Source organism: Oncorhynchus mykiss, chromosome 14, assembly GCF_057628025.1.
Source record: "Oncorhynchus mykiss isolate SJ-2025 chromosome 14, ASM5762802v1, whole genome shotgun sequence".
Taxonomy (NCBI): Eukaryota; Metazoa; Chordata; class Actinopteri; order Salmoniformes; family Salmonidae; genus Oncorhynchus; species Oncorhynchus mykiss.
Window position 1 is genome coordinate 38206264 of NC_143035.1, and position 12121 is coordinate 38218384.

A 12121-nucleotide genomic window follows, 5' to 3' on the forward strand; every position below is an offset into this window, starting at 1 on the left:
TACAGCTACACTGTCTTTTTAAATAGTACAGCTACACTGCCTTTTTAAATAGTACAGCTACACTGTCTTTTTAAATAGTACAGCTACACTGTCTTTTTAAATAGTACAGCTACACTGCCTTTTTAAATAGTACAGCTACACTGCCTTCAGAATGTTTTCAAACCTCTTGACTTTTTCCCACGTTGTTGTGCTAAAGCCTGAATTTAAAATTAATTAAATTGAGATTTTGTGTAACTGGCCTACACACAATACCCCATAATGTCAAAGTGGAATTAAGTTTTTTGTAATTTCTACAAATTATTTAAAAAATGAAAAGCTGACATGTCTTGAATCAATAACTATTCAACCCCTTTGTTATGGTAAGCTTAAATAATTTCAGGAGTAAAAAAAAAAGTGCTTAACAATTCACATAATGAGTTGCACTGTGTGCAATTATAGTGTTTAATGTACTTTTTGAATGACTACCTCATCTCTGTACCCCACACATACAATTATCTGTTAAGGCCCTCAGTCAAGCAGTGAATTTCAAACACAAAAACCACGGACGTTTTACAGTGCCTCACAAAGAAACTCACCTATTGGTAGATAAAAAAAATGTTTTTTTAACGATAAAAAAAAAGCTGACAAGTATTTCTATGAGCATGGTGAAGTTATTACCACTCTTCATATTTTCAAGCATGGTGGTGGCTGCATCATGTTATGGGTATGCTTGTCTTTGGCAGGGACTAGGGAGTTTATTTTAGGATAATTAAAAAAAAAAACGGAATAGAGCTAAGCAGCTGCAAAATCCTAGAGGCTTTCCAACAAACACTGGGAGACAAATTCAGCGGGACATTAACCTTAAACACAAGGCCAATTATACACTGGATTTGCTTATCAAGACGACATTGAATGTTCCCGAGTGGCCTAGTTACTGTTTTGACTTAAATCGTCTTGAAAATCTATGGCACGACTTGAAAATGGCTGTCTAGCAATGATCAATAACCAATTTGACAGAGATTGAAGAATTTAGAAATTAATAATGTGCAAATATTGTACAATCCAGGTGTGCAAAACTCTTCGAGACGTACCATCGTATATTCTAACGTGCATTGACTCAGCAGTGTCAATACTTATGAAATTAGATATTTTTTGTATTTCATTTTTTCAGTAAATTTGAAAAAGACTCAAAAAAATGTTTTCACTTTGTCATTATGGGGTTTTATGTGTCGAGGGGTGAGGGGGTACATTTTTTTTTCTCACTTTGCCATTATGTAGTTTTATGTGTCGATAGGTGAGGGGGTAAAAAATGTTTTCACTTTGTCATTATGGGGTTTTATGTGTCGATAGGTGAGGGGGTAAAAAATGTTTTCACTATGTCATTATGGGGTTTTATGTGTCGATAGGTGAGAGGGTAAAAAATGTTTTCACTTTGTCATTATGGGGTTTTATGTGTCGATAGGTGAGGGGGTAAAAAATTGTATCCGTTATGAATTCAGCCTGTGACACAACTAAATGTGGAATAAGTGAATTTATGACTTGTTAAAACCTTGTCCTCGTTGGTTCACATTAGTTTGAACATTTACAACGCTTATTGTTGAGGGAATGCTTTCAACAGAGGTGTTGAAATGGTTTCTTTTGTTTTCTGTAAAAGATGATAGCTAACTAACACACGTCCCCAGTCTGTTCTGGGGTTATGAGTTCAATGAATTTGTCCAAGCTTTTGTTGCTGTCATCAAATAACAATCTTGATTTATCTCTCTCTCTCTCCCCACCGTCCTCCATCACTACTTCTCTCTCTCTCCTCTCTCTCTTCCTGCATCCCTCTCTCCCCCTCCTCCTCTCTATTACTTTCCTTACCTCTATCCCCCCCCCCCCCCCCCCCCTCCAGACCTGACACGTAGCGCCAGCCTATCAGAGAAGGAGTTGAAGGAGGCGAGGGTGAGGTCACAGATCATCGCTGCCCAGTTGACCGTCCCGTCTGGCTGCTCCAACTCCCGCGGAGTCCAGCTCTTCAACCGCCGCCAGCAGAGAGTCAACGCCTTCACGCTAGAGAGCTGCGGGGAAAGAACGAGGGAAGAGGAGCGAGAGGAGAGAGACGGAGATACCAGGAACAACAACCTGACATGGGAAGAAGACAGAGGGGGACCTAGTGAGGGGACAGAGACAGACAGACAACTGAACTGCTGCGGGACAAAACAACCACTCTGGTCGCCACCCTCTGGAAGTGAGGTCACTGGAAGTGACATCATGAAGGACCCAGGTGACGAGCACATCTACGAGGAAGTGGAAACAGTGACACAGGAGAGACACTTCCAGCCTGTGAACGAGAGACAAGGGGAGGAGGAAGAGAGGAGTGGAGAGAGAGAAAGAGAGGAAATATACGAGGATATTGAGGGTGAAGTGAAGGATGAGATAATATCAGTAAATGACAACAACACCGGTCCAGTCAGAGAGGAAGTGGGGATGAATAGGGGGTCATACACATACCCCACAGCTCCTCCTGAGACCCGTAATGGCTTCCACAGCACCCAGGGGTCTGCTGGAGAGATCCAAAATGGCGGGCGAGTTTCTATGTCCCTGTCCAGACAGGCCCCCACCATCGTAAACCGGACAGCCAGACCCTTCTTTTCCCCGCCCACCGTACAACCCAAGTCCCCAAAGGCCAGGAGTCCCGTCATGGATAACAACATACCTCCAGCTCCCTCTTATCCTACCCCAACTCTTCCCCCAGCTACCTCAGACTCCACTCCCCCTCTCCCTCCTTTCACTGCCACTCGCCCCGTAGCCTTCTCCCCTCCTCCTCCTCCTCCCTCATACCCCATGCCTCCTCTCCCAGCCTTCCCCATCCATCCTCCTCCTCCCTCCCAGTCTCTCTCCAGTCCTCCCGCCATGTCTACCGTCATGTTCCCTAGGTCTACACCCGTCCCCCAGTACAACCCTCCTCCTACAGCTGCCCCAGTGTCCCAGTATCTACCCCCCAACCCTCCTGTCACCCACAACATCCCTCCTCCAAGTTCCCCTAGACCCAACACCTTTGTTCCCTTCACCCCTCAGCCTATAGGCCAACAGAACCAGCAGCAGCCAATCAAAACGGGAATCCTGGAGGAAGGGGCGGCGGCCATCAGACGATCGTCGACAGCCAGGAAGTCCATGTTCACCTTTAAGGAGAAGCCTGTCATGGCACCCAACCCTGAACTCCTCTCTCTGGTCCAGGGGAACGATGATAGGAAGAAGCACGGCCTCCGCTCCGTTCCCGACTCAGCCCCAGAGGAGGAGCTGCTGGCTCTGGGGGCCGAGGCCTCTAACTTCCTAGCCAGGGAGGAGGTGAAGGCGGAGGCTGCCAACGTGCCGGAGTGGTCCTCCTGTCTCAAGAGCTCCAGGACCAGGGAGCCCAGGGGGCAGCACCAGCCAGAGCAGATCCTGACCAATGCATCAGGGAAGGGGGCCGAGCTGTTCGCTAAGCGCCAGTCCAGGATGGAGAAGTACGTAGTGGAGAACCAGAATGTGTCTGGTGGTGGAGGTGGTCAGATGAGGTCTCCATCTCCCACAGCATCTCTGCCGCCATCTTGGGTCTATCCATCTAATATGCCTGGCCGGGTCAAAGCTATCGCTAACAACACTGACCTCAGTGCCAGGCTGACCCGGAACCTCCAGACCCCTCAGCCCTCGAACAGGAGGCCCAGCCAGCAGGCTCAAACTCCGGCCCCGGTCCCAGAGGAACCACCCTTGGAGAACGGCTGCACCAAGATAGAGATGGACCTCTCCAGGCACAAGCCCTACCAGCTCAACTCCTCCCTGTTCATCTTCAACCCAGTCCAGGACTCTACCAGCACCCTGCTGAGCACTCTGCCCCGGGGGGCCCCGCCACCACCTAAACCCCTGGTCTCATCTGAGGCCTACTCCAGGCAGGCCTCCCTGCCCTCCTCCAACCCTCCATCACACAACTACAACAGCCTGCCCCGCTTCAGGCCTACCCTGTCCCCCTCACTTCAGGCCCCAACAGGAGGAATTGGAGGTGGGGATAACTATCCTCCTCAACACGGGGGAACTCAGCTGAGGGACACCAGGATCACCTCTCCTGTCTCTGTCTTCTCTCCGGAGAGAGTGGCCTCTCCTCGGTCGAGCGTCCAGACACCCAGACCCACCTTCTCTGCCAAGAGGGCAGGGATCGAACCCCAGGTGTGGAGGCCTTCTTTCTTCTACCAATAGATCTACTCTGCTTTTACTCTGTTTCTACTCTGAACTGTGTTAACATGACCAAAGTACAACAGATAGACAGAAAGAGCCTTATTTTACTATATTGCAAACAACAGATACAACGGATACACACAGTCGATTTATTAGATACCTAGATACTACAGGATTAGACATCACTGTTGATGTTATTTCACAGTACAAAGCTCAACATAGATTATTTCTCTACACTTAAAGCCACACATTTTGTTTGAGCTCCTTGTGGAATCTTGATTTCATGGTTTTGCTGCTTCATTAGTGGTTAAATCAAATCCCAGAAAAGGAACATTATTTAATGTCAGATTAACAGGGGAATATTTGACAAATAGTACAATATATAAAAACCACTGAGTGTACTTCCGTCAACTTCTAAAGAAAATTGGGGTGAGAAATCGGGTTCACACTTTTTCCAGTGTTTTTCCCCTTCAAGTCTCCAGAAAGACTTGATACAAAGAGAAAGAGAAAGAAAGAGAGCGAGAGAGAGAGAGGAAGAGAATAGCAGAGAATAGCAGAGAAGAGAGAGAAGAGAGAGAGGAAGAGAATAGCAGAGAAGAGAGAGAAGAGAATAGCAGAGAGAGAGAAGAAGAGAATAGCAGAGAAGAGAGAGAAGAGAGAGAGGAAGAGAATAGCAGAGAAGAGAGAGAAGAGAATAGCAGAGAGAGAGAAGAAGAGAATAGCAGAGATCAACAAAAGAAAACAAGATACACACAGCCCTTTAACAGATGCTCTGGCGTCTATTATATGATCTATGATTTAGTAATTTAATACAAGCTTACAGACATGAAAGTATCAGGCAGGGAACTCCCTTTTAATGTCTCTGTTTCTAATATAGACTGACTGCTGTTTGAAATGGCACCCTATTCCCTGTACAGTACACTACTTTTGACCAGGGCCCAAGGTCAAAAGTAGTGCACTGTACAGGGAATAGGGTTCCATTTGAGACGTAGACCTAGACTTCTGATTCTCAGTTTCTCAGCCCTTAGACGAGAACTACCAAATGATATACCGCTATTAGCGTCCTGTGAGCCTCTGACTCTGAGGCCATCGATGTCAGTCATTTACACACTGCTGCGTGCCATTTTGATGTAACGTATCTGAAATGGTTTTTACGACTTGACTGAGCCATAATTTCAGGTGAGGTGTTTATACGTAGAACGACATAGAATGAAAATATAACTTGTGATTGTTTTCAGATTTACGACGTTGTTTACTAAAACCAAATAGGTGAGCCTCAAAACATACAAGTGTTTGGAGCTAGTGGACAATAATAATAATAATAGGTATAGCTTCCTCGTTTCTCTTATCTCTGATGCACTCATTTCCCATTCATAGAACAACAATATAGAATAAAAAAATATGTTTTCAGATGTGTTGATCACTAAACCAGCTAGCTGACACCAAGGACTTTGGTTGTTCTGTGTCTCTAATCTTTTATGTGCTGATTTCTGTTTTCCAATTCTGTATCTAGAAACTTCTCTTTTTTTTCCTGTTTTGGACTGTTTCTTTTTCTCTCCTGATTAAACCTTTATCCTTTCTGTTTTCCTGGAAACTTCTTTCTTTTGTTTTGTCTTCTTTTTACCCTAGCCTGTCGTCTGTTTCTTCTACCCTGACGTTTTCCACTCATCTACCTTTATAGTACCCATAATCATAACCATAATCAGGTTCTATTGCCATAGTTTACTGAAGCATATAGTACATCGACCACATGTATATCTCTGCAGGAAAACATTTAAAAACAGTCAATAGACACCACACAAATACATCAAAGCAAAACCAACAATCAGTCTTTTTTTTAAAGGAGTAACAGTTTTAAAAGATTCTCTCTTAAGGTAATGGAAACACCCTGTACAATATGAGTGATCACACTGCATTCCACAACCTGTTTTTTTTTTTTGTGAAGAAAGGGTCTTAGCTTTCTAAAAGCCCCCAAGGGTTAAAAGCATTCAGACAAATAGTATGACCCATGGCCCCTACCTTCAAAAGAATGGTATGACCCATTGGCCTTTCTTGTCTAGCATGAAAACATACTCCAGGCTCAAGGTACAGGTTACCCTTAGGGCCTAAGTAGGTACAGATATGTCACATGCTTCGTAGACAACAGATGCAGACAAACAGTGACATGCTTACTGACGGGCCCTTCCCAACAATGCAGAGTTAAACATAAGATTAAAAAGTGATACAGTGAATAACAAATAAAAAATAACATGGCTATATACAGGAAGTAGAAAATAACATGGCTATATACAGGAAGTAGAAAATAACATGGCTATATACAGGGAGTATAAAATAACATGGCTATATACAGGGAGTAGAAAATACCATGGCTATATACAGGAAGTAGAAAATACCATGTCTATATACAGGAAGTAGAAAATAACACGGCTATATACAGGAAGTAGAAAATACCATGGCTATATACAGGAAGTAGAAAATACCATGGCTATATACAGGAAGTAGAAAATAACATGACTACATACAGGAAGTAGAAAATAACATGGCTATATACAGGAAGTAGAAAATAACATGGCTATATACAGGAAGTAGAAAATGCCATGGCTATATAAAGGAAGTAGAAAATAACACGGCTATATACAGGAAGTAGAAAATAACACAGCTATATACAGGAAGTAGAAAATAACATGGCTATATACAGGAAGTAGAAAATAACATGGCTATATACAGGAAGTAGAAAATAACATGGCTATATACAGGAAGTAGAAAATACCATGGCTATATACAGGAAGTAGAAAATACCACGGCTATATACAGGGAGTAGAAAATAACACGGCTATATACAGGAAGTAGAAAATAACACGGCTATATACAGGAAGTAGAAAATACCATGGCTATATACAGGAAGTAGAAAATACCATGGCTATATACAGGAAGTAGAAAATACCATGGCTATATACAGGAAGTAGAAAATACCATGGCTATATACAGGAAGTAGAAAATAACATGGCTATATACAGGAAGTAGAAAATACCATGGCTATATACAGGAAGTAGAAAATAACATGGCTATATACAGGAAGTAGAAAATAACATGGCCGTATACAGGAAGTAGAAAATACCATAGCTATATACAGGAAGTAGAAAATAACATGTCTACATTACATTTTTTTAACCCATATTTAACTAGGCAAGTCAGTTATGAACAAATTCTTATTTACAATGACGGTCTAGGAACAGTGGATTAACTGCCTTGTTCAGGGGCAGAACGACAAATGTTTATCTTGTCAGCTCAGAGGATTCGATCTAGCAACTTTAGGCTACTGGCCCAACGCTCTAACCACTAGGTTACCTACTCTACACACAGAGAATATAAATATCATGCCTATATACAGGAAGTAGAAAATAACATGGGTATATACAGGAAGTAGAAAATACCATGGCTCTATACAGGAAGTAGAAAATAACATGGCTACATACAGGAAGTAGAAAATAACATGGCTACATACAGGAAGTAGAAAATAACATGGCTATATACAGGAAGTAGAAAATAACATGGCTATATACAGGAAGTAGAAAATACCATAGCTATGTACAGGAAGTAGAAAATAACATGGCTATATACAGGAAGTAGAAAATAACATTGCCGTATACAGGAAGTAGAAAATACCATAGCTATATACAGGTAGTAGAAAATAACATGTCTACATTTAATTTTTTTAACCCATATTTAACTAGGAAAGTCAGTTATGAACAAATTCTTATTTACAATGACGGTCTAGGAACAGTGGATTAACTGCCTTGTTCAGGGGCAGAACGACAAATGTTTATCTTGTCAGCTCAGAGGATTCGATCTAGCAACTTTAGGCTACTGGCCCAACGCTCTAACCACTAGGTTACCTACTCTACACACAGAGAATATAAATATCATGCCTATATACAGGAAGTAGAAAATAACATGGGTATATACAGGAAGTAGAAAATAACATGGCTATATACAGGAAGTAGAAAATACCATGGCTCTATACAGGAAGTAGAAAATAACATGGCTATATACAGGGAGTAGAAAATAACATGGCTATATACAGGAAGTAGAAAATAACATGGCTATATACAGGAAGTAGAAAATACCATAGCTATATACAGGAAGTAGAAAATAACATGGCTATATACAGGAAGTAGAAAATAACATGGCCGTATACAGGAAGTAGAAAATACCATAGCTATATACAGGAAGTAGAAAACACCATAGCTATATACAGGAAGTAGAAAATACCATGGCTATATACAGGAAGTAGAAAATAACATGGCTGTATACAGGAAGTAGAAAATACCATAGCTATATACAGGTAGTAGAAAATAACATGTCTACATTTAATTTTTTTAACCCATATTTAACTAGGCAAGTCAGTTATGAACAAATTCTTATTTACAATGACGGTCGAGGAACAGTGGATTAACTGCCTTGTTCAGGGGCAGAACGACAAATGTTTATCTTGTCAGCTCAGAGGATTCGATCTAGCAACTTTAGGCTACTGGCCCAACGCTCTAACCACTAGGTTACCTACTCTACACACAGAGAATAGAAATATCATGCCTATATACAGGAAGTAGAAAATAACATGGCTATATACAGGAAGTAGAAAATAACACGGCTATATACAGGAAGTAGAAAATAACATGGCTATATACAGGAAGTAGAAAATAACATGGCTATATACAGGAAGTAGAAAATAACATGGCTATATACAGGGAGTAGAAAATAACATGGCTATATACAGGGAGTAGAAAATAACATGGCTATATACAGGTAGTAGAAAATAACATGGCTATATACAGGAAGTAGAAAATAACACAGCTATATACAGGAAGTACCAGTACCGAGAAATGGACAGGGGTACGAGGTAAGTGAGGTAGCTATGTACTGTATGTATTTGTAAGGGTGAGTGTGAAAGAGTGTGTGTGTGTGTGTGTGGGGCGTCAGTACGCATGTGTGTGCATGTTATGTGTGTGTGTGGGCGCATGTGGTGTGTGTGTGTGTGTGTGTGTGTGTGCGTTGGGGTTGTCGGTGTAAGTATGTGTGAGTCTGTGGGTAGAGTCAAGTGTGTGTGTGCATAGAGTCAGTGCACAAGAGTTGGTGCAAATGGGTCAATGCAGGTAGTCTGGGACAGGTAGCCATTTAATTTACTATTTAGCAGTCTTGTTTAGAAGTCTGATGGCTCGGGGGTAGAAGCTATTCAGGGTCCTGTTGGTTCCAGACTTGGTGCATTGGTACCGCTTGCCGTGCGGTAGCAGAGAGAACAGTGTATGACTTGGGGGTAGAAGCTATTCAGGGTCCTGTTGGTTCCAGACTTGGTGCATTGGTACCGCTTGCCGTGCGGTAGCAGAGAGAACAGTGTATGACTTGGGGGTAGAAGCTATTCAGGGTCCTGTTGGTTCCAGACTTGGTGCATTGGTACCGCTTGCCGTGCTGTAGCAGAGAGAACAGTGTATGACTTGGGGGTAGAAGCTATTCAGGGTCCTGTTGGTTCCAGACTTGGTGCATTGGTACCGCTTGCCGTGCGGTAGCAGAGAGAACAGTGTATGACTAGGGTGGCTGGAGTCTTTTACAGTTTTTTGGACCTTCCTCTGACACCGCCTGGTATAGAGGTCCTGGATGGCAGGGAACTCAGCCCCAGTGATGTACTGGGCCGTACGCGCTACCCTCTGTTGTGCCTTGCGGTCGCATGCCAAGCAGTTGCCATACCAAGCAGTTGCCATACCAAGCGGTGATGCAGCCAGACTAGATGTTCTCAATGGTGCAGCTGTTGATTTTTTGGGGAGAATCTGAGGGCCCATGCCAAATCTTTTCAGACTCCTGAGGGGGAAGAGGCGTTGTCGTGCCCTCTTCACAACTGTGTTGGTGTGTTTGGACGTTGATAGATCCTTAGTGATGTGGACACAGAGGAACTTGAAGCTCTCGACCCGCTCCACTGCAGTCACGTGGATGTGAATGGGAGCACGCTCCCCCCCCCCCTGATTACTGTAGTCCACCATCAGCTCTTTTGTCTTATTGACATTGAGGGAGAGGTTGTTGTCCTGCCACAACACTGCCAGGTCTCTGACCTCCTCCCTATTGGCTGGTCTCATCATCGTTTACCACCATTGTGCAAAATAAACTTTCCAGTTTACCGCATTCGTTAACACTATCAATGTTTTCCTCTACTGGGTGAATTGCCACTTTCAATGCAACATACTGAAACAAAATGAACTAAGCAAGACTTAGTATACAATATATATATTTTTTGCACCCCAGTAGGATTATATTGCATTGACTCAGGGATGACTCAGCCCGTACTCTACAGACCTGTGCGGCATAACCAATCAGAGCTGCAGTATCCCCATATGCAAATAGACCATTGCCATATATGGATTTGTGCCATTCCTTAGAACTGGACTGTGTTTACAGCATGAGCGATTGTGAGTAGATACATTTGTTGTGAGTAGATGCACTCATCAAAGTGAGAGCTGCATGTAGCCACATGTGAACAGTTAGTTAATATCCTTAGTGACTTATTAGCTCAGTTATAGATAGTTTGTAGTCAGCAGTGGAGGAGTGGTCGCCTCCAACAAGAACACAAAACATGTACATTTCTAGACATCTTTGAAAAGAAACTCAGGTAAAGAGCATTTCTTCTGTCCTAATAGGGCCGTGTTGTATTTTTTGAGACAGAATGAGCTAAGTAGCCATTAGGCAGAGGCATCATTTATTTTCTCTCTAATAATGGTATGGGAATAATAATTAACTTTATTTTGTATAGTGGTTTCTTGCATCTAACAACACATTTTCAGTCACATCCTTGTCTGAAGGACAAGTGGATCAACAGGTTCATTTCAAGCCAGGCATATTTTTTCAAAAACTCAACAACAACAAAAAAAACACTGAATGTAGGCTTACATTGAACACCACACATTGGCTGCTAATACAGGCTGAATGATAGAACAGCTATTTTACATGTTAGAATATTATGGGATGCATTTTCACCTTTTTGTTTTTGATGGTAGACCATTCTAATAGGCCTACATTAGGACCAAATAGCTACAGTAGCCATTGTTATAACTGTAACTTAAAGTGGGTACAACCTCAGTGTTTACAATAAAAGCACACCAGGAGTTGCACAGACTTTTCACAACGTTGAAGTTTGCACTCAGCAAGACCTGACATTTTCTCAGTGCCGAAAAAATATGTTCAGGGAACATTGCCATCGTGTTGTCGGCAAACTTAATGATGGTGTTGGAGTCATGCACAGTCGTGGGTGAACATGGAGTACAGGAGGGGACAAAGCACGCACCCCTGAGGGACCCCTGTGGTGAGGGTCAGTGTGGTGGATGTGTTGTTGCCTGCCCTCACCACTTGGGGGCCGGCCCGTCAGGAAGTCCAGGATCGAGTTGCAGAGGGAGGTGTTCAGTCCCTGGGACCTTAGCTTAGCTTTGAGGGCACTATGGTGTTGAACACTGAGCTGTAGTCAATGAACAGCATTCTCACATAGGGGTTCCTTCCGTTCCAAGTGGGAAAGGGCAGTGTGGAGAGATCTGTGGATCTGTTGGGGTGGTATGCAAATCGGAGTGGGTCCAGTGTGTCTGGGATGATGGTGTTGATGTGAGCCATGATCAGCCTTTAAAAGCATTCTTGGACACAGGGACTATGGTGGTCTGCTTGAAACATGTTGCTATTACCGACTCTGTCAAAGAGAAGATGAAAATGTCAGTGAAGACACTTGCCAGCATGCTCGGAGTACACGTCCTGGTAGTCCATCTGGCCCTGCGGCCTTGTGAATGTTGACTTATTTAAAGCTCTTACTCACATCGGCTACGGAGAGCATGATCACACAGTCATCCGTAACAGCTGGTGCTCTCATAGATGCTTCAGTGTTGCTTACCTCGAAGCGAGCATAGAAGGCCTTTAGTTTATCTTA

General features: G+C 43.1%; 1 protein-coding gene and 1 long non-coding RNA gene across 5 annotated transcripts in view; both read left to right on the plus strand.

The window, feature by feature from the left end:
- LOC149978360 (uncharacterized) overlaps nt 1–12121 on the plus strand; it is a 441331-nt gene that overhangs the window by 315436 nt on the left and 113774 nt on the right. The gene's annotated exons all lie outside the window — the stretch shown is intronic.
- The window catches only part of LOC110489230 (uncharacterized), a 43923-nt gene that overhangs the window by 30180 nt on the left and 1622 nt on the right, over nt 1–12121 (plus strand). For all 4 annotated transcript variants that reach the window (XM_036943513.2, XM_036943514.2, XM_036943515.2 and 1 more), the window contains one exon: nt 1871–4161. In XM_036943513.2, the coding sequence (XP_036799408.1) occupies nt 1871–4161 (2291 nt within the window). The remainder of the gene's footprint in view (nt 1–1870; nt 4162–12121) is intronic.